The sequence below is a fragment of the Furipterus horrens genome, unplaced genomic scaffold, assembly GCF_987537825.1.
Source record: "Furipterus horrens unplaced genomic scaffold, mFurHor1.1.pri manual_scaffold_4, whole genome shotgun sequence".
Classification (NCBI taxonomy): Eukaryota; Metazoa; Chordata; class Mammalia; order Chiroptera; family Furipteridae; genus Furipterus; species Furipterus horrens.
Window position 1 is genome coordinate 149,004,887 of NW_028327174.1, and position 25,889 is coordinate 149,030,775.

The 25,889-nt window shown below is 38.4% G+C and overlaps 1 protein-coding gene across 4 annotated transcripts in view; it reads right to left on the minus strand.

The window, feature by feature from the left end:
- IL33 (interleukin 33) overlaps positions 1 to 25,889 on the minus strand; it is a 49,758-nt gene that overhangs the window by 5,872 nt on the left and 17,997 nt on the right. For 3 of the 4 annotated variants that reach the window (XM_090274112.1, XM_090274115.1, XM_090274114.1), the window contains 3 exons: positions 15,637 to 15,729; positions 1,401 to 1,523; positions 528 to 662 (listed from right to left, as the gene is read on the minus strand). In XM_090274112.1, coding sequence (XP_090130238.1) covers positions 528 to 662; positions 1,401 to 1,523; positions 15,637 to 15,706 — 328 coding nt within the window. In that variant the 5' untranslated portion in view covers positions 15,707 to 15,729. Of the gene's footprint in view, positions 1 to 527; positions 663 to 1,400; positions 1,524 to 15,636; positions 15,730 to 20,195; positions 20,256 to 25,889 lie in introns of those variants that run through there. The other variant, XM_090274113.1, reaches the window with a different exon arrangement.

Genomic DNA, 25,889 nt, shown 5'->3' on the forward strand with positions numbered 1-25,889 from the left:
ATGCTTGAAATGGCAACATGTAATTTCTAATCAAGTTTCTTAATGGTCTCTCCAAGTCTTGATAGTCACCATCAACTTAGACTTTATTTGCTCAAGTAGGTGATGCAATATAAAAACATTTTAACAACTATTTAAAATGTCTGAGTCAAAATTATACTTAAAAAATATAATAGCACCTTCTTTTCTTTCATTGTCAAAATGTTGAAATTTGAGGGGATAATGTGTTTGGGTTTCTTTTCTGCAAAAGATAATATATTTTTCCCAGCAATAATTTATACGGGGTTCCAATCCATAGCAAGTATTTCAAAATAATGATGGACTGTTAATTATAAAATGTTCATGCATTGTTAGAGCAGTTACCTTGCACCTCTTTGAGATACCACAAATGGGCACATCAACAGAAAATGGACAGAAGTTTCTAATATACATGAAGACCTGGACTTGGGGCTGTTTTCTGGAGTAGCACTTGCAGGGTCCTGTGTCTTACCTCCCTCCTCACTCCCACACCACCCTGTTACCAGTCACACCTCGGATACTTGAAACTTTTACTGTCCTCTTATGTCGCCGGATCATAGGTATATCAGAGGCAAGGTTCTCCAAAGACTGATGAAGGGGAGGCCGACAGGAAGGGGATAGCAGATGTCGCTCATTGTACTTTCCAGCTGTGAGACAGGGGTGGGGTTAGAAGTGGACTATCAGTCCGCACTCTGCCCAGATTCCCTTCCCATCTCACAACCTCTGTTTTGAAGAGTCACATTCAAGGCTGCTTGTTGACAGTGGTGGGTGGCCCCGGGACTTTAGCCTCTTCATAGTCTGAAGGGATCAGTACTTTCTGGCACACTTACACCCCAGAAGGGCACACCCATTGGAGTCCAGTTGGAAGAACACTAGTGACCCATGTCTCAACACCCAAAAGGCAACCATTATTAACATTTTAGTTTACCTCTTTTAAGTGAAAAAAAAATTACTTAAAAGATATTGTAAATATACAGGCATACATCACCTTATTGTACTTTGCTTTATTATGTTTTACAGATGTTACATTTATTACTTTGAGGGGAACACCTCCTACCAGCAAAAGATCATGGCTTACTTGATTGTGATACACACTATATTGTGGTGGTCTGGAACCAAACTCGAATATCTCCAAGGTATGCCTATATATATAATTTTATATCCTCTGTTTTTACTTAACATTATAAAGTTACAATTTTTCCCATTACATTAAAAACTTGTTATATAACTTTTAAAAATGGCTTAAAATAGTTTATCATCTTTACTCTTCCAGAAGAAAAATTTGAGTGAGGGAAAAAAGATTATATATTTAGATGTAGTAACTGAAGGCAAATAGATGCTCATCACTAAATTGAAAAATTTCCAGGAAAGTAGTTTCCCCTTACCTGTTTTTGGTGAATGCTTTTTGGCTCTTCTTGTAAAGTAACAGGCCCTCTTTTCTATGGTAAGGCCGGAGCGTAGCTGCATAGAGGTTATCTGGCAAACTTCTTTGACCTTCTGTTGGGACTCTAAACAAATAAAAAAAATTGTGTACTGTTTTATTTCATCCATTTTTATCAGTTTAGAAACCTTGAGTGTAGCAGACTGAGAAAGCAACTTCAGAGTCATACTATTTTATAAGAAACTTTGGGGCCAGTTGTATTTCAAGATTCAGAGTTTTTTAGATTGTAGAATTGTCATGTAGAAGATATGTGGTATATATTTAGCACTCCCAGCAGAAACTAAGGCAGTACCCCAAATTCAAAAATTGATAATGTTATAGGGAAACATAGGAAATTTTATAAAAGTGGAATAAACACTTTATGGTGGTTCAGGTCAGGCTTTAACTCTCAAGTGAGCTCAGGTCATTATTTTGCTGACAAATAACTGTGGATCTATATCCAACATATATCAATCTTTGCCTAACTGAGGGGGAACTATTATGGTCATACAAAGCCTGATAATTTTGGAGCCATGGCTGTAGTCTATAAAGCTTATTGATTTTAAAAATAGCTGTCATTTACTAAGTGTCTACAGTGGAACAACCACTGTGCTAATAATTTTACATGCTATGTCATTTAATGCTTAACAATAATATAGAAGAAGGGGATTAGCCTCCTCACCTTACAGGTGATGATCTAGTGGTTATCACATTTGCCCAAGGTTACAGGTCTGGTAAGAAGTTGTGACTCAGTGTGTCTAATATCAAAGCTACTCTTTCTATCTACTTTCATCTAATAAAGTACTACAATGCAATTTTAGAGATTAAAAAACACAAATCAGTTGAATTTAAAAATTAATTATTCAGTAATTCAAATTTCATTAGCATTTAATTAGCCAAAGAAAATTTAAAGTCTCAAAAAAAAAATTAGAGTTGCTACTTGATAATCACAAAAAGACTTTCAGAGTCAAATAGAAAAGAAAGTTGTAACACTTGAGTCATAAGATCTCAACTTTCGGAGAAGATGGCGGAGCAGTGAGGGGAGGATGCGCTTTCAGGCTCCTGAGACCCGTCTGTAGTTTGGACTAATTGCAGACAGAACATCTCAGTGAGCAGCTGGACACTGGCAGGAGTCGAGCCTTGGCACTGCTGGATTAGAGAAAAACCATCTGGGAACAACCTGTTTAGTGAGGATAGCAGAAGAAAAAGGGACGAGACAGGATTCCTGACTGAGGTGGCTGCCCGAGCTGCGGCTGGAAGTACACAAAGGCTTTCTGGTGACCACAGCCTTCCCCAGAGAGGAGTTGGGAGGAGAGTGGGTCTCTGCCCACTGGCAGAAACGAGACTCGACCAGGTGGCATTGGCGCTGAAGGACAGGAGACAGCGTACTGCTATGCAAGTGAGAATGTAATTTTCCTTTATATTTTTCTCTTGTGGACTGCGAAGGGGGGTAGAAAGTTTGGGGGTGGTGGGACATTCTTGAGGAGCACAGGCGCAGAGGTGCGCTCGTCCGCTCCCCAACCCTACCCTTGGGTCGCACTGGCACACATAGGGAAGTGCCCTCATTCACTGGCCCAGGTGCGCAGAGCTGCGAGTCCAGGTGCCCCTCGGACACGCCCCAACAAACATAGGATCAGTGCCCCAACGGGCACAGGGAGGGCCCACTGATCATGCAGAAGACCATGAGCAGACACCCCTAGCCAGCTCCAGTGGGCTCAGGCCAGAAAGCAGACCACTTGCTCAGGCTCTGCTGGTGCCCGCCCAGGCGGATGATGCAGGAACAGCAGGCAGCTGCAGAGCGGATGATGCAGGAACAGCAGGCAGCTGCAGAGCGGGAGCAGCGACTCACAGAGGCTCGCTTCCACTGTGCACAAGTGTCCAGGACCCCACCCTAAGAGGTAAGAGACCAACTCCTGGAGCTCGGCTCAGCGGGACTGAGGCAAGCTCCCGGGCTGCCCTGCGTGCGCAGGGGCGCGCGCGCGCAAAGGCACATCGACTGACTGCAGCGGGCGCCAAGGGAGCGCCCCGTGCCAACCACCGCGGGTGCACACTGCTGCTGCAAGGAACAAGAAACTCTGACCTGCCATATTAGACCAGCTGGGGACGCAGAAAAATAAGACGACACACGAAGGCTGAACTGAGTAAAAACATTCCTCCCTCCCCCTTCCTTAAAAAAGGGAAAAAAGAAGAGAAGAGAGGAAGGGGGGAAAAAACAACACAAAAAACTATATCTCTAATTCGTTTTATATAATCTCTCCTTCTCATCCTTCCTCTTTAATCATTGTTTATTTGTGTGTCTAATTTAGACTCCCTTTCACTCTAAATAAATAGAATATAATTACTATATAAATCCAACACTATACAATCCCACTTTCTTACTATATTCTGCATTTTCCATTCTTTTCTTCTATTGTTATTAACATACAATATAAATATTACCTACTGTCTTGCGTAGTCTCAACTATTATTAATCTATCATCCCCTCTCTCAAAAATTATATTTTTCCTCCCTAAAAACAACTCTTATCTATTCTTCCTATAGTATAAAAGCTCTAATCTCTCTACATTTATATTAATACTGGCTCGTTGGCTGACAATAGTGGGATAGAGGGTGGGGGATATTTTTGAGGGCATGGGTCTCCTGCCTGGGCTGGGTGTTTATGTTTTTAACAGCATCTCCACAAAAGAACACAAGACAAAGTGGATAGAGTGACTCTCAATCAACTAGCCAGAAGGAAGATCCTACCAAAGAGCATCTGAAATATAACCAGACGGCATAAACAAATGACATAAAGGGTAACCCAAGAACATCAGGCTCAGGAGATCAATGAGACTGCACCACTGAAACCCCCAGATCTCCTATAAAAAGTCTCATACCACAAAGGTGGGAAGTCAAAGCAGACAAACTCAAAAAATAAATAAACAAGAAGAATCCAACATGGTAAGAGGCAGAAATAACCTCTCAATGAAAGGAAAAGAGGAATCCCCAGAAAGAGAGGTAGATGAAATAGACATAGCCCAAATGTCAGACACGGAATTCAAAACAATGGTGGTAAAGAAGCTCAATATACTCGACAACCTTAAAAACAACTATGACAACCTCCAAGGAAGTTACCAACAGCTCCAAGAAAATTACAGGGAACTTGCAGAGAACTACATCAGCATAAAAAAAGACATAGAAACTATTAACAAGAACCAGGAAGAAATGAAGAATTTACTCTCTGAACTGAAAAACACAGTAGAATCAGTCAAAAGCAGACTAAACGAAGCAGAGGATCAGATTAGTGAGTTAGAAGATAATGTAGAGAAAAATTCCCAGACAATACAGCAAAATGAAAAAAGATTGAAAAAGTATTAAGAAGAAATAATGAAATTACAGGATCACATAAAGAAAAAACAATATCAGAATTATTGGAATTAAAGAGAGATCAGAAGAACAAGGAATATAAAAACTGATAGGAGAAATAGTGACAGAAAATTTTCCCAACCTGATGAGAGAAAAAGTTATATAAGTTCAGGAAGCACAGAGAGTTCCAAATGAAGAGGAACCCAAAAAAAACCCACTCTAAGGCATATCATAATTAAAATGGCAACATTCCAAGACAAAGAGAGAGTCCTAAAAGCAGCAAGAGAAAAACAGCAAATACCATACAAGGGAGCTCCATTAAGGCTATCGACCGATTTCTCAACAGAAACATTACAAGCCAGAAGGGAATGGTCAAAAATATTTCAAGCAATGAAAAACAAAGACCTACAACCAAGAATACTCTACCCAGCAAGGCTCTCATTCAAAATAGAAGGTGAAATAAGGAGTTTCTCAGACAAAGGAAAACTAAAAGAATACATCTCCACCAAACCAGCATTGCGAGAGATGCTAAAGGGAATATTCTAAGAAAGAAGAAGAAGAAGAAAAAAAAAAAGAGTAGAGGAACAGAGATACGAAGGGAAATGAATAAATACACGTCAATAATAACCTTAAATGTAAATGGATTAAATGCTTCAATTAAAAGACATTGAGTAACGTAATGGATAAGAAAACAGGACCCACATATTTGCTGTCTACAAGAAACACACCTCAAAACAAAAGATTTACATAGACTGAAAGTAAAGGGATATAAAAAAATATTCCAAGCAAACGGACCTGAAAAAAAAGCTGGGGTAGCAGTCCTCATATCAGACAAAACGGATTTCAAAGCAAGGGCAATAAAAAGAGACAAAGAACGACATTTCATAATACTTAAAGGAACAATCCATCAAGAAGATATAACACTGATAAACATATATGCACCCAACATAGGAGCACCCAAATACATAAAGCAAATACTAGAAGACCACAAGAAGGATATTAACAACAACACACTCACAGTGGGGAATTTCAACACTCCATTATCAACAATAGACAGATCATCCAAGCAAAGAAACACCAAATATATACAGGCATTGAACAACACACTAAACCATATGGACTTAACTGATATATATAGAACTTTTCACCCCAAAGAAGCAAAATATACATTCTTTTCAAAGGCACATGGGACATTTTCAAAGATAGACCACATAATAGGACACAAAACAAGCCTCAACAAATTCAAGAAAATTGAAATCATATCAAGCATCTTTTCAGACCACAATGCCTTGAAACTGAAAATCAACCTCATAGAAAAAAAATCAAAGACTCCCAAACTCATGGAGAATGAATAACATGCTATGAAATAATGACTGGGTTAACAATGACATCAAAGAAGAAATCAAGAAATTTCTAGAAACTAATGACAATGAACACACAACAGTCCAAAACCTATGGGACACAGCAAAAGCAGTCCTAAGAGGGAAGTTCATAGCAATACAGGCATATCTGAAAAGACTAGAAGAATCTCAAATAAAAAATCTAACCCTAAAGCTACAAGAACTAGAACAACAGCAACAAACAAAGCCTAGGGCAAAAAAAAAAAAAAAAAAAAAAAAAAAGGAAAAAATCATCAAGATCAGAGCAGAATTAAATAACATAGAGACTAAACAAACAATCCAAAAGATCAACGAAACTAGGAGCTGGTTCTTCGAAAAAATAAACAAAATCGACAAGCCTCTAGCCAGGCTCATCAAGAAAAAAACAGAGAAGACCCAAATAAACAAAATCAGAAATGTAAGAGGAGAAATCATGACTTATGCCACAGAAATACAAACAATTGTAAGAAATTGCTACAAACAACTGTATGGCAAGAAATTTGACAACCTAGAAGAAATGGACAAATTTCTAGAAACATATAACCTTCCAAAACTGAATCAAGAAGAAGTAGAAAGTCTCAACAGACCAATAACAAAGAAGGAAATTGAAACAGTAATCAAAAATCTCCCTGCACACAAAAGCCCTGGACCGGATGGCTTCACAGGCGAATCTTACAAAATATTTAGGGAAGAACTAACTCCTACCCTCCTCAAACTATTCCAAAAAATCCAAGAAGAGGGAAAAATCCCAAACTCTTTCTATGAAGCCAGTATTACCCTAATCCCAAAACCAGGTCAAGACACAACAAAGAAAGAAAACTACAGGCCAATATCACTGATGAACATAGATGCTAAAATCCTCAATGAAATATTGGCAAACAGGATCCAGCAATACATCAAAAAGATCATACACCATGATCAAGTGGGATTCATCCCAGGGATGCAAGGATGGTTTAATATTCACAAATCAACAAATATAATACATCACCTAAACAAAATGAAAGACAAAAATCACATGATCATATCAATACATGCAGAAAAAGCATTTGATAAAGTACAACACCCATTTATGATGAAAACACTCAGCAAAATGGGAATAGAGGGAGCATACCTTAACATAATTAAGGCTATCTATGAGAAGCCTGAAGCCAACATCATACTCAATGGACAAAAACTGAAAGCATTCCCCCTGAAATCAGGAACTAGACAAGGCTGTCCACTCTCCCCACTTCTATTCAAAATAGTGTTGGAAGTCCTAGCCACAGCAATCAGACAAGACAAAGAAATAAAAGGCATCCAAATTGGGAAAGAAGAAGTAAAACTAACATTATATGCAGACAACATGATAGTATACCTAGAAAACCCTATAAACTCCTCTAAAAGACTACTAGATGTAATAAGTGAATTTGGCAAAATAGCAGGGTACAAAATAAATATACATAAATCTAAGGCATTTCTGTCCACCAACAATAAAATATCAGAGACAGAGACAAAAAGAAAATACCATTTACTATAGCTACAAAAAAAAAAAAAAAAATACCTAGGAGTAAACTTAACCAAAGAGATAAAAGACCTGTACTCTGAAAATTATGCAACATTGAAGAAAGAAATTAAGGAAGGTACAAATAAATGGAAGCAAATACCATGTTCTTGGATGGGAAGAATCAACATCATCAAAATGGCCATACTACCCAAAGCAATTTACAGATTCAATGCAATCCCTATTAAAATACCAATGACATATTTCACTGACCTAGAACAAATCCTCCAAAAATTCATATGGAACCAAAAAAGACCCTGAATAGCAAAAGCAATCTTGAGACAGAATCACACAGCAGGAGGAATCACAACACCAGATATCAAACAATACTACAAAGCCACTGTGACCAAACAGTCTGGTACTGGCATAAGAATAGACATATAGATCAGTAGAACAGAATAGAGCGCCCAGAAATAAACCCAGGCCTCTATGGTCAACTAATATTTGATAAAGGATGAAGGAACATAAAATGGAGTGAGAAGAGTCTCTTTAACAAATGGTGCTGGGAGAACTGGACAGGGATTTGCAAAAAAATGAAACTAGACCACCAACTTACACCACACACGAGAATAAACTCAAGATGGGTCAAAGACTTAAATGTAAGCCATGACACCATTAAAGTCCTAGAGGAAAACATAGGCAGGAAAATTTCATATATCTCACGTAATGATATCTTCACGGATACATCTCCTAAGGCAAGAGAAATAAAGGAAAAAATAAACAAATGGGATTATATCAAACTAAAGAGTTTCTGCTCAGCAAAAGAAAACCTGAGCAAGATGAAAAGGAAACCAACCATATGGGAAAACATAGTTGCCAATGATATCACAGACAGGGGACTGATTTCCAAAATATATAAAGAGCTTATACGACTCAACATCAAGAAAACAAACAACCCAATTAAAAAATGGGCAAAGGACCTGAACAAACACTTCTCCAAAAAGGACATAGAGAAGGTCCATAGACACATGAAAAAATGCTCAACATCATTAGCCATCAGGGAGATGCAAAGAAAAACCACAATGAGATACCATTTTACACCAGTCAGAATGGCCATCATCAACAAATCAACAAACAACAACTGCTGGCAAGGATGTGGAGAAATGGGAACCCTACTGCACTGTTGGTGGGAATGCAGACTGGTGCAGCCACTATGGAAAACAGTATGGAATTACCTCAAAAAACTAAAAATGGAACTGCCTTTTGAACCAGCGATTCCACTGCTAGGATTATACCTGAAAAATCCTAAAATCCTAATTCAAAAGAACTTATGCACCCCTATGTTCATAGCAGCCCTGTTTACAATAGCTAAGTGCTGGAAACAGCCTAAGTGCCCCTCTGTAGATGAGTGGATCAAAAAACTGTGGTACATTTACACAATGAAATAATATGTAGCAGAAAGAAAGAAGGAACTCCTGCTATTTGCAACAACATGGATGGAACTAGAGAGAATTATGCTTAGTGAAATAAGCCAGGCAAAGGAAAAAAAAATACCATATGATATCATCTAATACAGGAAACTAAAGAACAACACAAACAAAAGAACTAAATAGAGCAAAGAGCAGAAAAGCAGTCAAGGGAGAGGGGGGAGGGAGAAAAGGGGGATGAGTAAGGGAAAGGTTTAGTCAAAGAACGTGTATAAATGACTTATGGACATGGACAACGGGGAGGGATATAATTGTGGGAGAAGGGGTGGGCTGGGTGGGGGAGAGAAATGGGGAAAAAATGGGACAACTGTAATTGAAAAACCAAAAAAATAAGAAAAAATTTAAAAAAATCTCAACTTTCAACATTATAGTAAATGAATTATCAAGCAATTTTTATAATATAGCCAGATTTCAATTATTTACAGTAATTCAGAAAATAAAAATAATTACTTGTGACTTTAGGATCCATTTGATGAATTTTTTTTTCTAGGAGATTTGCCTTCCTAGTATGCTTTTGAAAGTTAAGTGGAATAAATATCTGTAGGCTACTATTTTGAATTATCTATATCTTGCCTCCAATTTAAATGGGCATCTACCTTTAAGTATCTTCAACTATCTAAATAGGGCAAAGCCACTTAATTATACTCACATTCCCCCTGGAATTCCCTAACATTGCTTTACAATTCAGAAATATCAACTATGGTATCTCATATTTATATAGTGTTTTTAGAGTTAGAAGGATAATTTACAAAGCTCTCCTAGAACCAGCTTTGAATTTGGTCTCCTGACAACTAATTTAATACAATACTTTATTTACTGTATCACATTCTTTCTTCAGAAGTAAAAGCTATAAGATGATACTGTAAGCATGCTCATTCCTTATATGCTTATCTGTATTCCATAAGGGCATGACGGGCATGTCTAATATTAAGAGTGGACTCTGTGAGGAGTGGGATATGGATCTTGGGTAGTTAGAAGTGAGGGTCATGATACTGAGGAAGTATTGTGGATGTAAAAGAAGAGATGAGTTAAAGGTATAAATGTACAGCCTAGTGTCTAGTGGGACAAACTATGACTATAATTTATTGGGGTGACTTCAGTTGAAGTATTAAAGGTACTTTACATTGGGAGTATTTGATAGAAGGTATACTTTGGTATGCAGGGCAGCTGAAAATGTGGTGTGAGGGTTGTATTTTCAGGTGGAAATCACAAATCTGACATAGCCATGGAGACTGTGTTGGAGAGAGTGCTTCACTGGGGTCCAAGCGCCAGGTCAAGCTTATGTAAGGAGTGTTGCCACTTCCTAAGTCTCCCTCATGTTTATTGTCTGAGGGCAGTGTCTTACTGTGACTTTTAAGCAAATAACTAATTTCATTATAGCAACAGCATGATGAAATTCCCTCAGGTATTTCTAGTGAGTAAATGGGAGGGGGTCTGCCTATAGTTTTGCCACTTGGAGAGCTGGACTATGGCTGACAAGAACTACAGAAGTGAATCACTTCATTTTTCATTTCTTCTCCAAACACTTTTTTCACCAAGGTGTCTTCTCACCGCTTACTACCTTTTGCCTGTTGTGGCATTTGACTTTAGGAGCCACATTCTTCTTTGAACCCCTATTCCCTTATTGTCATGTCACCAGTCTCCTTATTTCTCTCTGATTTTCTTTCTTGGGGGCTCAGAGTATTTTCTTCAGAAAAATATGTGACATTTCTTGTACCTTGAGTTAAAAAAATTTTTTTTAAATTTGTTTATTGATTTTAGAGAGAAGGGAAGGAAGAGAGATAGAGAAACATTGATCTGTTGTTCCACTTATTTATGCATTCATTGGTTGATTCTTGTATGTGCCTTGACTGGGTATTGAACTGCACCTTGGCATATAGGGATGATGCTCTAACCAACCGAGCTACCTGGCCAGACTATACCTTGGGTTTTGAGAAGTGGTTCATACCTGTATCACACCTCACAGCTCTCCATTGAACTTTTGACCAGAAGTTTTAAATAATGACAATTTTAGTATTAAGCTGAGCCAACATTATTGGAAAGGAAGATCTGTTAAGGAAGGATAAAAATAATGTGATGCATTTCAAAGTCATATAAGTGATTTGGCGGTTATCTTTATTGCTGATGTTCTAAATGGTATAAATAGTCACTGCACCCTTAAAGGAGAAGTTATATTGTAATTTTTGCATCAATGCCAGTATCTCTGGTGTAAACTCCAGCCTGTTTCCTTATTCCAGTGTCTTAAGGAGCCCGCATCTTGCCCTGGCTGGGTGACTAAGTTGGTCAGGGCATGTACAGGGGCAACAGATCGATGCCTCTCTCTCACAGCAATGTTCATATAAGATAAGATAAGATAAGGTAAGATAAGATAAGATAAGATAAAACAACATATCTTTGAGCAAGAATTAAAAAGAAAAAGAGCCCACATCTCCTGAGGTACAAAGACAATCCATTCTTTATTAAGAGGGTATTTGGGGATATAGAGGCACTTCACTGAGTCACTGTTTCTGCACAGAGCACTTTGACTCAGATAAAAGGACTAACAACTGTGATTTCCTGGCCATTTAGAAATCAGACCCAAATTTGTGTTTTCCCTGGTGACCGAAGAACAAACACCCTGGGTGGGCTGGAGCCTTGGGGCAGGGGGGCAAAAATGATATACTTTAACACTGCTTTCTCTTCTAGCCTTAAAGATGTTCAGGGAAATGGAGAGGAGCACACAGGATAAGAACATGCAGCCCCCACCATCATTCCTCCTGTTTTCGCACTAGTCCACCAGATCTCTGTTAACTCTTTTGTATAACTGTTCCTGTATGATAAATATCAGTATAAATTTGTATAATTGTTGCCCAGGATAGATAATATAAGGATCAAAGAGGTATATTGTCCTTTCATCTTGAAGCTATGACTACTACCCTTCAGCTTATTCCAAACCCTTTGAGTTTGTAACTGGATATATTTGAGCATCATTTGGTGAATTCTGCGCTACTGGGGACATGGATTATTCAAATATCTTCACTAGCATTCTCTCCTTTATTAGAAATTGTAAGTTAAGACCACAAGTCTGATACACCAAAGGTATTTGTTGAATAAAAATGGATCAGTTTAATCATCAAAGATGCTTAATTTAGAGGCAAGAATTTACTTGCAACTGGGTTTCTTCTCAATAAGACAGTCTCAGAGATTTAGAGACTGGTTTGTGGGCTATGTTGCATAAATTAACATGTGTGTTCTTTTTTCATAGGACATAAGCCTATGATTTCATTACCTGAGTGATTTCCTGTATGTATAGGCCTCACTTAATCTTGTCTGCATCGCTGCCTCCTGAGACTCAATGGTTTGACTGAACTAAGTGGTTGGATAGGTGAAGTATGGGGTGGTCTGTGGGTTTCACGTTAAAACTGGTGTCTCTTTTCTGTCCTAATGGCTTGGACAGAAAGGACCCAGAGGTCTGAGAGGGGGGGAAACCTAAAATATTCCCCTCAGCCCAAACTAAGTATAGTGGGCAAAAGGGCTTTGGACAGGTGTGACGTGCCTTGCACATCTTCCTCCAAAGAAGCCTTTTTTTTTTTTCCTAATGTGGGACATTGAAAAATTAATCCCTGCCTTTTATCATTTAGTGCTTATGGTTTTAGTGTTGTCTTTTAATCCTGTTACCAAATCTGTTGTCCCCAAAATACAACAAGGATGCCAGCGTGTTAAACCGAGCATGCCATTGCTCAGGGAGAGCCAACTGACCTGGACTCTGCAAGATCCTTCCCCATGTGGGAAGGCCAACCTCCCCTCCACACCCCCACTCTTATTAGGGATTTCTGGACCCAAGGGTAGAAAGGATGACAACCTTGTCCAACTTGAAGCAGCTAGAGGAGCATAAGACCTTTGCCCATTGTCGTTTATAAGATTATAAAGTGTCTTAAGTCTGAGAGGGGGGATTGTTACAGAGTGGGGGTCCCCCCCAAAATAATAAATAATAAATAAATAAACAAACAAAATAAATAAAATAAATATTAAACAATAAAAAACATAATATTTGATAATGATAATAAAAATAAATAAATACTAATTTATTATTTTTAAAAGTATATATTTAAAGAAAATTTAAATCATTTATCTACATTTTAATTTTTCTTTTTTAAATTGTATTTTATTGATTATGCTATTACAGAGAGTGTTTTGATGGTTACATTTTAATTGTTCATTTCAATAAATATGTGATTAATTTAAAAAAGAGAAAATGGATCAGTTTATAATTTGTTAATTAATCTTGAAAAACTTTTTGAGACTTGGTGGCAGGAGGTGTGGGTGGAAAGAAGGGATTGATATGAAGGGCTATAATCATGCTTATTACTATTAGCAGGTTTAAATTATCTGAGCCATTCCTGTCTTGTGATGCATCAAGTAATTAAAAGTTGGCTATAGGATGAAGACAGACACACTGCATCTCCCTCCACAACTAAAAAGGAATACAACTACCTCAAAACTAGAAACAACCAGAAGTTTCAGAAAATCAAACTGCATGGAAGTCCAGCAAACAAAGATATGAAGAAGAAATACTCATCCAGCCAGGTATGAGGGGCAGAGCCAGGCAAAGAGGATGTGGTGTGGTGGCGGCAGCAGTGGTGGCAGTGGTAGGCCACCAGAAAGCACAGTCACATGTTTTAAAAAGTCAGGAGGGACACCTGGAGAGTGTTCCCAGCTCCTCACTGAACCTTGCAGACCATGGTCCAAGCACCGGGGAAAATCAAGCCTCATTGCTTCTGACTGTGCAGACCAGTGGAGGTTGGGGTGGAGGAAAAAACTGCCGGTCTCTGCAGAGTCTGCTTGTTTAAACAGCCGCCATGGTCCTAGAACATCTGCAGACCCACCCACTCTGGGAATGACAGCCAGGGCAGCAGCTAGAGGGGTGCCAGTCTGGTGCGAAGTGGGAGAGGTGCCTAGAAAAGGGGCGAGTGCTGGGCAGGCAGCATTGTTCCATCTCAGACCCCTCCCCCACATACAGTGCCACAATAGGTTGCCCTGCACTGACGAATACCTAAGGCCCCACACCTTACAACATAACAGGAGCAATAGCTCTACCTGGGACACGGAGGCAAACAAACACAGGAGCCTGTAAGGATGAGGGGACAGAGAAGTATGGCCCAAAAGGGGGAACAGATCAAGATTCCAGTGGGAGAACTAAGTGACAAGGAGATAGCCAACCTAACAGATGAGGAGATGGACAACCTAACAGATGCAGAATTCAAAACACTGGTGATAAAGATGCTCACAGGCTTGACAGATATGCTTGTGTATGGCAAACGCATAAGAGAAGAAATGAAGGCTATGCTAAGTGAAATGAAGGAAAATCCACACAAAACCAATGGTGAAAGGAAGGAAACCAGGGTTCAAATCAATGATTTGGAACATAAGGAAGAAAAACACAGTCAACCAGTGCAGAATGAGGAAGCAAGAATTGAAAATAAATGAGGCAAACTTCCCAAATTTTGCGAAGGAGATGGACATACAGGTCTGGGAAGCATGGAGGGTCCAGGCAAGCTGGACACAGAGGGGACCACACCAGAACGCATCATGATTGAGATGCCAAAGGTGAAAGATAAAGAGAGAGTCCTGGGGGCAGCAAGAGAGAGGTGGAGAATTGCCTACAGGGGGTTGCCTATAGGACTATCAGCTGATTTCTCAGAGGACACTTTGCAGGCAGGAAGAGACTGGCAAGCAGTATTCAATGTGATGAAAAGCAACCTAAAACCAAGAATGTTCTATCCAGCAAAGCTATCATTTGGAATGGAAGGGCAGATGAAATGCTTTCCAGACCAAGGTGAAGCTAAAGGAGTTCATCATCACCAAGCCATTATTCTATGAAATGTCAAAGGGACTTACTTAAGAAAAAGAAGATAAAAACTATGAACACTAAAATGACAACAAACTCACAACTATCAACAACTGAATCTAAAACGTCAAACCAAATCCAACTAAGCAAACCAGAATAGAAACAGAATCATAGGTGTGGGGATCATTTTGAGGGTTATCAGCTGGAAGGTGGAAGGAGGAGGGGGAGAAATGGGGAAATGGTGCAGGGACTAAGAAGCATAATCAGTTGGTACAAAATAAACAGGGGGATGTTAAGAATAATATAGGAAAGGGTGAAGCCAAAGAACTTATGTGCATGACCCATGGACATGAACTAAGGGGGGTGGGATTGCTGGAGGGAAGGGGGATACCAGGCAAAGGGGAGCAAAGGGGAAAAAAATTGGAACTACTGTAACAACACAATTAATAAAATATAATTAAAAAATAAAAATAAAAAAGAAATAAAAAACGTTGGCTATATGTAGTCCAGTTAAAACTACATGCTGCTAAATTGCATACTTATGAGTCATTCCTTTAATTTCAGCTCTTATGGTCTTAGTAACTTTTGGTGAGGTAGCATGTATAGACATTGGGTAATAAATATTTGAGAACAGATTTCTTAAAATAGTGTGTAAAAACAATCAGAAATGCTTAAGTCCTTACCTCTCAACCTGGGAGATTTTACTGGGGCTTTTCCTGCTAAGTTGTTCATCTTTGCTGGGGAATACTTCATTTCAGGCTTTATTTTTCAGACTTCTGTTAGATTAAAACATAGATTAGTTCAATTGTCTCAACATGAAAACAGACAGAACACAATATAAAACTGATAACATAACCACCAAGAGAAATTAATTATTTCAGTAATATTTGAACATAGTATTCTGAATATATGTCTATGCTAGAATATAGTCACAGAACAAAAAGAACAGCAAAAAAATCTTAAGCTATACTCAGCGGTTTTGTTATATGGTAATATTGGTATTGTAATTCTGAGACTGCTCTACTAGAGGATACAGCAAATAAATAGATGTATTAATATTATAGGATCTTCACTGCAGGGAAAAGGAGCTACACACACACACACATATATATATATATATATATATATATATGGCCAAGGGGAAATTCCTGTGATGTTAAATTTGAATCAGTAACATTGGCATGCCCATATCTTAGTTTCTAAGTACTTTTTTTCACTAAAGGGAACTGGGATTAGACATGGGCTGGGAAAATAGAAGTGAACATGGAATATCCTGTGGTGCCAGAAAGCAGCGAGTCATTTAAAGTTTTTTTGTTTTTGTTTTTAAATTTCTAGAGAGAAACATTGTTTGGTTGCTTCTCACATGCCCACCAACCAGTGACCTGGCCTGCAACCCAGGCTCGTGCTCTTATTTGGACTTGAACCAGCAACCTTTTTGTTCACAGGCCAGCACTCAACCCATTCAGTCATGCCAGCCAGGGCAGCAGTGAGTCATTTAAAAATGAGTGAGGTTGTGTCAGAAGGACACATGAAATGTCTTCTGCTGGCCAAATTTGGCACACTTTGAGCACCAAAAAGAATAATAATGGTAATTGACTATAAAGCATTTGATGAAAAAACAAACAAACCGTAATTCCATAGCATTTCTTAAGAAAGAATGAAGAATTTATTTATTACAGAGGGAATGATAAAATTAGAAAAATCATCATCTTACAGTCCCCAATTTAATACTTGGTTCAAGCAAGGATTATCAATGATGTTATACCTTGATTATCAAACTGGGTTGTAGTACCGTAATGAAAGAATATGGAGTTCTCTGTCATAAATTGCAGAAAGCTCCATATCCTTTCCATAGTGTACGACAACCTGGCTTCAACATCAAGGTAAGGCAGTGATGTGGTGGTTTGTGGGAGAAGCAGGACTTCTTTAGTCTTAAAATCTCCCTGACATTGCTGAATTCCACTAGTAGTTATTGCTTCTTTTATTAAGTATTGCCCTCTTTTTCCTAGATTAAGCAAAATGAAATCCAAAATATCCCAGTAGTGGTTAACATTTAGATCTCTTATAAACTTCATATTGCTCAGCTGTTCTAGCAGAGTAAGAAAGCAGCATTTAGTTCCTGGGTCAAAAGACTCACTAGAAAATAAAACTTCATGCCCCTTTATATTTGTCCTTGGACAACCCCAAATAGGCTGAAATTTTCTTGTCTCGATGGACCTAGAATCTTCCATGCAACCATTCTACATAGCCAGTCTCATGAGCAAAATCCTTCAATGTTAGGGCAGTTGAGTACTCCCTCTTCTGCCCCTGGGAGGGAATATTATCCTACAGAGCTTGAGGTCCTCACATCAATTCTTATCTTCTTCCTCTGATTCTCTCACCTTTACTGATCAAGAACACTTAGAAGTAGAGAATCTTAGACATCATTAAGTGAACTCCTAATTTTATTTTATTTTTATGTTGTCCCTTCCAACCACCTTCACCTATCCCTTGGCCTGCTGTGGTTGAGCTCCTAACTTTATAGATGAGTGGGCTAAGTAAGACTGAAAGATTAAGCGCCTTGCTCAGCATACAAAAGCAGAACTGGAACCAGAATCTAGTCTCCTGACTCCATCTGTTATGCCAGAGCTTCCCTACCTTGTCTCCTCTTTTCCCCCACCCAAATGTAGGAAGAAAATAATCAGAACTAGGAATTTAACTTCAAATGCTTAGCTGGTTGTCCAACTTTTTTGAAATAATAACTTTCTGAATAGAATTGTTACTTTTTAATCCTAATGCGTAATAATAGTGCAGTTCAGTAACCTTATTATAGTTAAATGTTGAATTGTACAGAAAATAAGTCAAATAGTACCCAGCGCACAGTAGGTGTTTAGGTAACACTTTACTGATAACATGAAAATTGCATTGCTGGATTTTTTGTTTTGTCTTTTATCCAAGGATTCTTATGTCCTAGAAAAAAAATTTCCTGGATGGACATAAAAAAAAAAAAAAAAAAAAGCCCTGGCTGGATGGCTCAGTTGGTTGGAGCATTGAGCATTGTCCTGTACACCAAAAGGTGTGGCTCAATTCCCAGTCGGGGCACATACAGGAGGTGACCAATCAATGTTCTCTCACATCAATGTTTCTTTTTCTCTCTCCTTGTTTCTCTTCCTCTCTCTAAAAATAAAGATATCCTAAATTCTGGCCAAGATGGAGACAATGGTAGACATGCTTCACCTCCTTGCATAACCATAAGAAGAATTACAACTACCTCAAAAAAACAAACAAACAAAAACAAAACAAAACAAACAAACAAAAAAACCTCAACCAGAACTGCCAGAAAATCAAACTGTATGGAAATCTGACAACCACAGACTTAAAGAGAAATATTCATCCAGATGGGTAGGAGATGTGGAGACAAACAGCCAGGGCAGAGAGGGTGCAGTGTGGTAGAGACGAGGTGGCAGTGGCAAGGCAGTGGCTGTGGCCAGCAAAGCAACTGGTCCCACATTCACATGTGGTGGTTAAAAGCCAGGAGGGACTCTTGGGGAGTGATCCCAGCCTGATGCTAAACTGTGCAGTTCATGGTTCAAGCCTCAGGAAAATAAAACCTCATCGCTTCTGGCTGTGAAAACCAGTGCGGGTTGGGGTGATAGAAGAAACTGCCTGTCTCTCAGAAGAGTCCATTTAGAGGGTCCTCACAATCCTAGAATGTATGCAAACCCACCCACTCTGGGAAACTTCACCAGGGCGACATAATAGGTGCGGCAGCTCTACCTAATACATAGAAGCAAACAGAGGGAGGCTGTCAAATTGAGGAGACAAAGAAACATGGCCCAAATGGAAAAACAGATCAAAACCCCAGAAAAAGACTAAGTGAAAAGGAGAGAGCCAACCTATCAGATGCAGAGTTCAAAATGATTGAGTATGGCAAATGCACGAGGGAAGAAAAGAAGGCTACACTAAGTGAAATAAAAAAAAAAATTCACACAGAACAAATAGTGAAGGGAAGGAAACCAGGGTTAAAATTAATGATTTGGAACATAAGAAATAAATAGTCAACCAGTACAAAATGAGGAAACAAGAATTCAAAAAAAATGAGAAGAGACTAAGAAGACTCTGGGACATCTCCAAAAGTGCCAACATCCAAATCATATGGATGCTAGAAGAAGAAAAGGAGCAAAAAATTAAAAAACTTATTTGGAAAAGTAATAAAAGAAAACTGCCCTAATTGGCAAAGGAAATAGACATACAAGTCCAGGAAGCACAGAGAGTCCCAAACAAGCTAGACTCAAAGACTACCACACTAAGACACATCATAATTAAAATGCCAAAGGTTCAAGATAAAGAGAGAATCTTAAAAGCAGCAAGAGAAAAGCAGAGAGTTACCTACAAAGGGGTACCTATAAGACTATCAGTTGATTTCTCAAAGGAAACTTTGTGTGCAAGAAGGGACTGGCAAGCAGTATTCAATGTGATGAAAAGCAAGGACCTACAACCAAGATTACTCTATCCAGCAAAGCTATCATTTAGAATGAAAGGGCAGATGAAGTGCCTCCCAGAAAAGGTAAAGCTAAAGGAGTTCATCATCACCAAGCCGTTATTATATGAAATGTTAAAGGGACTTACTGAAGAAAAAGAAGATCAAAACTATGAACGTTAAAATGACAACAAACTCACAACTACGAACCACTGAATCTAAAAAATAAAAACAAAAACAAACTAAGGAAACAACCAGAACAGGAATAGAATCATATGTGTGGGGATCACTTGGAGGGTTATCAACAGGAGAAAGAGGGAGGACAGGGAAAAAGGTACAGGGACTAAGAAGCATAATTGGTTGGTACAAAATAGATAGGGGATGATGTGAATATTAAAGGAAATGGAGAAGCCAAAGAACTTATATGCATGTGAACTAAGGGTGTGAGATTGCTGGAGGAAATGGTAGTACTGAGTGGAGGGGGACAAAGGGGAAAGAACTGGGACAGCTATAATAACATAATCAATAAAATATACTTTTTAAAAAAAGCACAGTCAGGAAATATTTTCATATCCTATTCTAAAAAACAAAGCATTCTCTGTAAATAATCTACATGATCACTCCTTTCACTAATTTTTCAGAATTAAAAATTTACTCTTTACTCTCCTACTTTTAAATCAAAATATTTCAGACTATACAGCAATATAAACATCATTGGCTCTTTTGTGCTGCTTTTCCAGTAACATATGACAAATATTCTCGCATGCTGGTTATGATACTCACCTAAGTTATAAATATGAAGGGCTGGTTTCAAGTGATAAGGTTTCCTGCTGTAACACTTGGTAGTAATTGATGCAGTTATATTCGAACACTATTTATACACACACATGGATTAAGCAATATTGGGTGGCAGCATTTGATAAATGAGGCAATGCAAATAGAGCCAGTTGAGTAGGTTAGATGAATGGGAACATATCGTGTTCCCCCAGGCAAACTCTAAACAGAACTTTTATATTATTTTAACTGTAGTCCTTTCAGTGAGCTATTCTTAGTTAATTATTAATTTTTATAAATCTCTATGACATGGACTCTAGTGTTTATTGCTTAATGTAGAGCATATACAGGCACAGATTAATTGCCTTTCTCTTTTCTACAAAGTTGAAAACTTTTATAGTGTTTTTTATATTTATAAAAATGGTGTATATGTACTTAGAAATGCATAAATGACAGGAAAGCATATGTGCTATAGATTCTGACTTTTTTTTCAATATAGAAATACTATGCATATCTACTTTTTATGAAAAAGTGGAATCACAGCACAAATATTTTGTAAGCTGCCTTTTCTCATTTTTCAATTAACACTACTACATCATGAACACTTCACATGTCAGAAATATTCTTTTACAAGAAGCATGATTATGTTACTAGTACTCAATCATATAAAAATACCATAACTAATCTTTTATTGATTAACACTTTATCCATTTCCAGTTTTTCCTTTCTTTTTCTAATATCACCAGTGTTGCAACTGACAGCTGAGTGAGCGTATGTGTGTGTGTTATGATTCTTGGTAAATCTTTGTAAATTTGTTAGTAGCATAAATTTCCAGCAGTGGAATTGCTGGATCAAAGGGTATGTGCATTTTCTATTTTAATAAATATCACCCAATTGACTTCTAGTAATTTGTATTAATTCATAATTTTTTCAGCAATCCCTGCTCATGCCTTTTCTCTGTAGCCTTAGCGGCAATATCTCATAGCTTCAAATTTTATTCTTTTTATTATTTAGTGGAACTGAGCATCTTTTTAAAAACATTTGTTGTCAATTTCTATAAATTATTGATTTATATGAACTCTTTGTAAATTAAGAAATAAAACCCCAGCTTATGACGTGTGTTGGAAATTTTCCCCACAACCATTTATATTTAGAATTTGTTAATGGCATTTCTTTTTCATACATGTTTTCAAATATTATGTGCTTAAATTCAAAAAAATTTTTTTAAAGAACTTCAGAGTTTTGTGTCTTGCTTCAAAAGAACTCCCTTCCTCTAAGATTACAAATAAATTTATTATGCCACTTTCTAAAACTTTCATAGTTTATTTTTTAATACCTAAAGGTTTGATTCACTATTACCTTTAGTATGAAGAATAAGTAAGAGATTTCCCCCCCCAACTGCTTATCCCAACCACATATATAATCCAATTTATATATGGACCTCCATGCAGAGGGTTGTGAGTACAAAAGTAAGAAGTCTGAATTTTATCCTATAGCTAACAGGAACCTTGAAAGTTTTTAAAGCAAGTGAAATATCATCAAAAATGTGTATTGGGAATGCAATTTTATGGCTATGTAAAGAACCATCTGAAGGAAGAAAAGAGAGAAAAGAAGGCTAGTTAGGAGGCCAATTAAAACAGCTTGGTAGCCCCAGCTGGTGTGGCTCAGTGGGCTGAGTGTCAGCCTGCAAATGGAAAGTCCGGGTGTTAGATTCCCAGTCAGGGCACATGCCTGGTTTGTGGGCCAGGTCCCCTGTTGGGGGCTTTTGAGAGCAACCGATCAATTTTTCTTTCACACGTCAATGATTCTCTCCCTCTTTTTCTCCCTCCCTTCCCCTCTCACTAGATCTAAATAAATAAAATCTTAAATCCTGTGTGACTTATGGGCAAATATTCTTCCTGAGCAAAAATTTTAAAAAAAGAAACAATATATATATATATAAAGCCTGGCAAAAAGCAGTGAGGACAGATCTAGGCAAGTTAGTGACTCATAAGGAAAGGATGAAGTTAATGAGTGCTGTATGCATCTCATGTAGCCCTAGTCTTACCAGAAGAGGACCAGGCTGAAATGGGTTTGCTGCCAGCCAGTAGCATGTGAGTTCTTGACTTTATGTGGGAAAGATTTCACAACACGAGTCCAGGTGATTTTGAGAGTACATTTATTAAAGCTGAGGACAGTGAAACAAAAAGGCGTAGGACAGAAGAAGAAACTGGACGAGAGCCTAGGTGGGGCTATTTTGGCTCACTGAGAAATAGGTCTCAGTGAAAGAAGTGAGCCAAGGTGAGACTGCTGTCAGCTCACAGGGAAATCAGAGAAAAGGAAGCCTTGGAAACAGATTCAGGGGGTTAGCCCAGGACAAGCTGTCACTGCCCTTTGCTCCCCTGGTTGCAAGTCTCATGGGGTTCGTTAGAGTTGAGGAGATCCTCACCTGTAGAGTAAGAAAATGGGAAAGGGAAAGACACAGTGTCCTGGGAGGGACAGTGCACCCTGGGTTCTTCATCTTGAGGGTTTTAAAGACTGGCAGTTTTAAAGGAGATGTTAGGGGAGGACCTCAATAGAATATTCATGAGCTGTATGCTGATGAGACAAAATAAGATTTACTCCCTTAACTTCATCGTCCTTGGGTGTAGTTGGCACCAATGGCGCTAATTGGATTCTTGTTATCTATTTCCCTGAGTAGAGTAATTTAAACTATTTATCCTCTGGCTGAGGAGAAGTGTAAATCATTTACTCTTGTGTCCTTGGTAAGGGAAGATAGAAATTTGGGATTTACTAGATGGCTGTAAATGACTTGGCTATTAACTGTCTCTGTTTCCCTATTCCACTTGTCCTGGCTTATTAGCCTGTCACACTAGAAACTAGCATGAGAAAGGGTCCAGGAGATGTCTGTTCCAGCTCCACTAAGTCACACAGTCCCTAGTGGCTAGGTAAGGTTAGAACCTAGCTTTCACTCCAGTTCAGGGTTGCATCTGCCACAGAGCCTTCACAGCACTTTTCAGATGTGGGTGTATCAGCTCTGGACTGGGGAGGATTAGAGGTGAAGGGTAATGAAAGTGGCAACAATGGTTCAGGGTAGGAAATTCAAATGTGGAGTTCATTGGCAGGGACAGTTAATGAGTGTGATATGGAGCAGGTGGTGTTTGAGATTCTTGAGGCACAATTACGTGGAAGTTTCAGCAGGAAGCTGGAACTGAGTTATGGTTGGGGGAGGCCAAACTTAGCCATGTGGATTTGGTCTTCATTTGTGAAAGCATAATAGTTGATGGTGTGGGAATAAATAAGATTGTCTCAACTGAGTGTGGGGCAGGAAGAGGAAGATCTGTTTAGATGGAATGATGAGGAATCTTACATTTAAGGGGCAAAAAAAGAGTTAGCAAAGAAGACCAGAAAAAAAGAAGAGCTCATATTATGAAGGCTAAGGGAGATCTCAAAAAGGAACATTTGGTGATGAGCACTACAGAGACCCAGCTGGAGATAAGAGACCTTGGAGAGAGTCTTTTCAGCATGGTGGGCTCTCCAAGAAACTGCAGTGGACTGCAGAGTGTGAAGAAAAAAGAAGTGAGACTTTTCCAAGAAGTATAGTAGTAAAAGGAAAACAAAAAAAGAGATAATGGCATCTTGACAGAGTAGGTGTAGAAGAAATTATGCTGCTTTCTAGCTAGGTGCTCTTGGGCAAATTAGTTTCTAAAGCCTCAGTTTCTTCAAAATAATGATTTTCCTTATAATTTGAACTCATTGGGTTTGTGAGAATTATATGAGAAGGTATTTTTTAAGAGATTCTATTTATTTATTTTCAGAGAGTGGAGAAGGGAGGAAGAAAGAGGAGAGAAACATCGATGTTTCAGAGAAACATCAATCAATGCCTCTCACACACCCCTAAATGGGGACCTGGCCCACAATCCAGGCATGTGCCCTGAGAGGGAATCAAACTGGTGACCTTTCGATTCACAGGCCAGTACTCAATCCACTGAGACACACCAGCCAGGGTGAGAAGGTGTATTTTAAGCACTTTGCCTAGTAGCTGGCACATAACAGAAACTTAATACATGATTTTATTATTGTTAATATTGAGCTTTTTTATTGTGATATGGGACTCTTGTGAATATTTTAATGTAGAGGGAAAGGAACAAATAAAAAGGAGAAAACTGACATAATAAAATCCTAGAGGAGACAGAGAGAGGAAATAACTCTAGTGGAAGGGTCAGCTTTGAAAAGGAGGAGGCAGCTTTGTCTTATATGACTCGATTGGTTGGATGTCCTCCTGGAAGGCAAAGGGTCACTGGTTTGATTTCCAGTCAAGGCACATGCGTGGATTGTGGGTTCAGGATGATTACAAGAGGCAACCGATTGGTGTTTCTCACTTTGAATGTTTTCCCCCTCTTTTCTTCTCTCTAAAAATAGGTAAACTCTAAAAATTAAAGAAAAAAGAAAAGGAAAAAGCATTCTTCTTTTTTTGTAGGAGAGAAAGAAAAGGGAGAGAATGGGAGAGATGTGAAATTTTAAGGTCTAGGAACATGAATTTGAGGGTCTTGTAAATGGCCTGAATCTTCTTCATAAAATAGACTGTGGAAAGAGTTAGAGAGATTAGGAGAAATACACATGAGTTTGAATTTTTGAGGATAACTGGGAAAAGCCTGAAATAGCTTTTAGGAGAATGTATTAAAAAAATAACTAAGGGCCCTGGCCAGGTGGCTCAGTTGGCTGGAACATCATCCTGTACACCAAAAGATTGCAAGTTCGATTCCAGGTCAGGGCACATACCTAGGTTGCAGGTTTGATCCTTGGTCAGGGAACATACAGGAGGCAACCTATTGATGTTTTTCTCTAACATCAATGTTTCTCCCCCCACCTTTCTCTCTTTCTAAAAATCAACAAAAAACATATCTTTGGGTGAGGATTTAAAAAATTAACTAAGAAATAGAACTACTATTCATGAATATTGAGTTTCAGTTTAGTTAAATGAAAAAAGTTTTAGAGGTGGTTGCTCAACAATATGAAAGGGTTAGGTCATAGTACTGTATACTTAAAAATGGTTAAAATGTAAATTTTAATGTCTATTTTACTACAATGTTGAAAATATTTTTATAAAGAATTTTTTAAAGATGGGAGTTAGAGAAATAGAAAGATGGGAAGGGGGCAGGGTTATCTGTAAACTGGAAATTCCAATGTCCCCTATCCTAGAGGTAGAAATGTTCTGCTGATAATGGTAGGATGAGCTTTTGTGGAACAACAAAATAGGCACTCAAGTGATAACGACTGATAACAGCAGAATCACCATGGAATAGAAAAGATCATCGGGGTCCCCGGTGACAAAAATATCAAGAAATTAACATAAGTCATTGGGCCTAGGGCTGGGGTTAACAAGGGCAATGGAAAATGAGGAATGTGTCACTTTCTCTATTGGCCTTGGGAGCTGGACACACAAGGAAAGGGAGGGTTTTGAGAATAATGATGTCACCTGGAAGAAGCCATATTTAGATAATAAAAGGCAATAGCTTTAAAAAAAAAGAGAGGGAGGGTAAGAAGTGTGTGTATGTGTGGGAGGGGAACATTCCAGAGGAAATGATATATATTTAAATTATTTTTTTAAAAACCTGAAAAAAAAAGACTTCTGGCCAAGATGGCGACCTAGACAAACACGCTGCGTCTCCCTCCATAACTAAGAAGGAATACGACTACCTCAAAACTAGAGACAACCAGAAG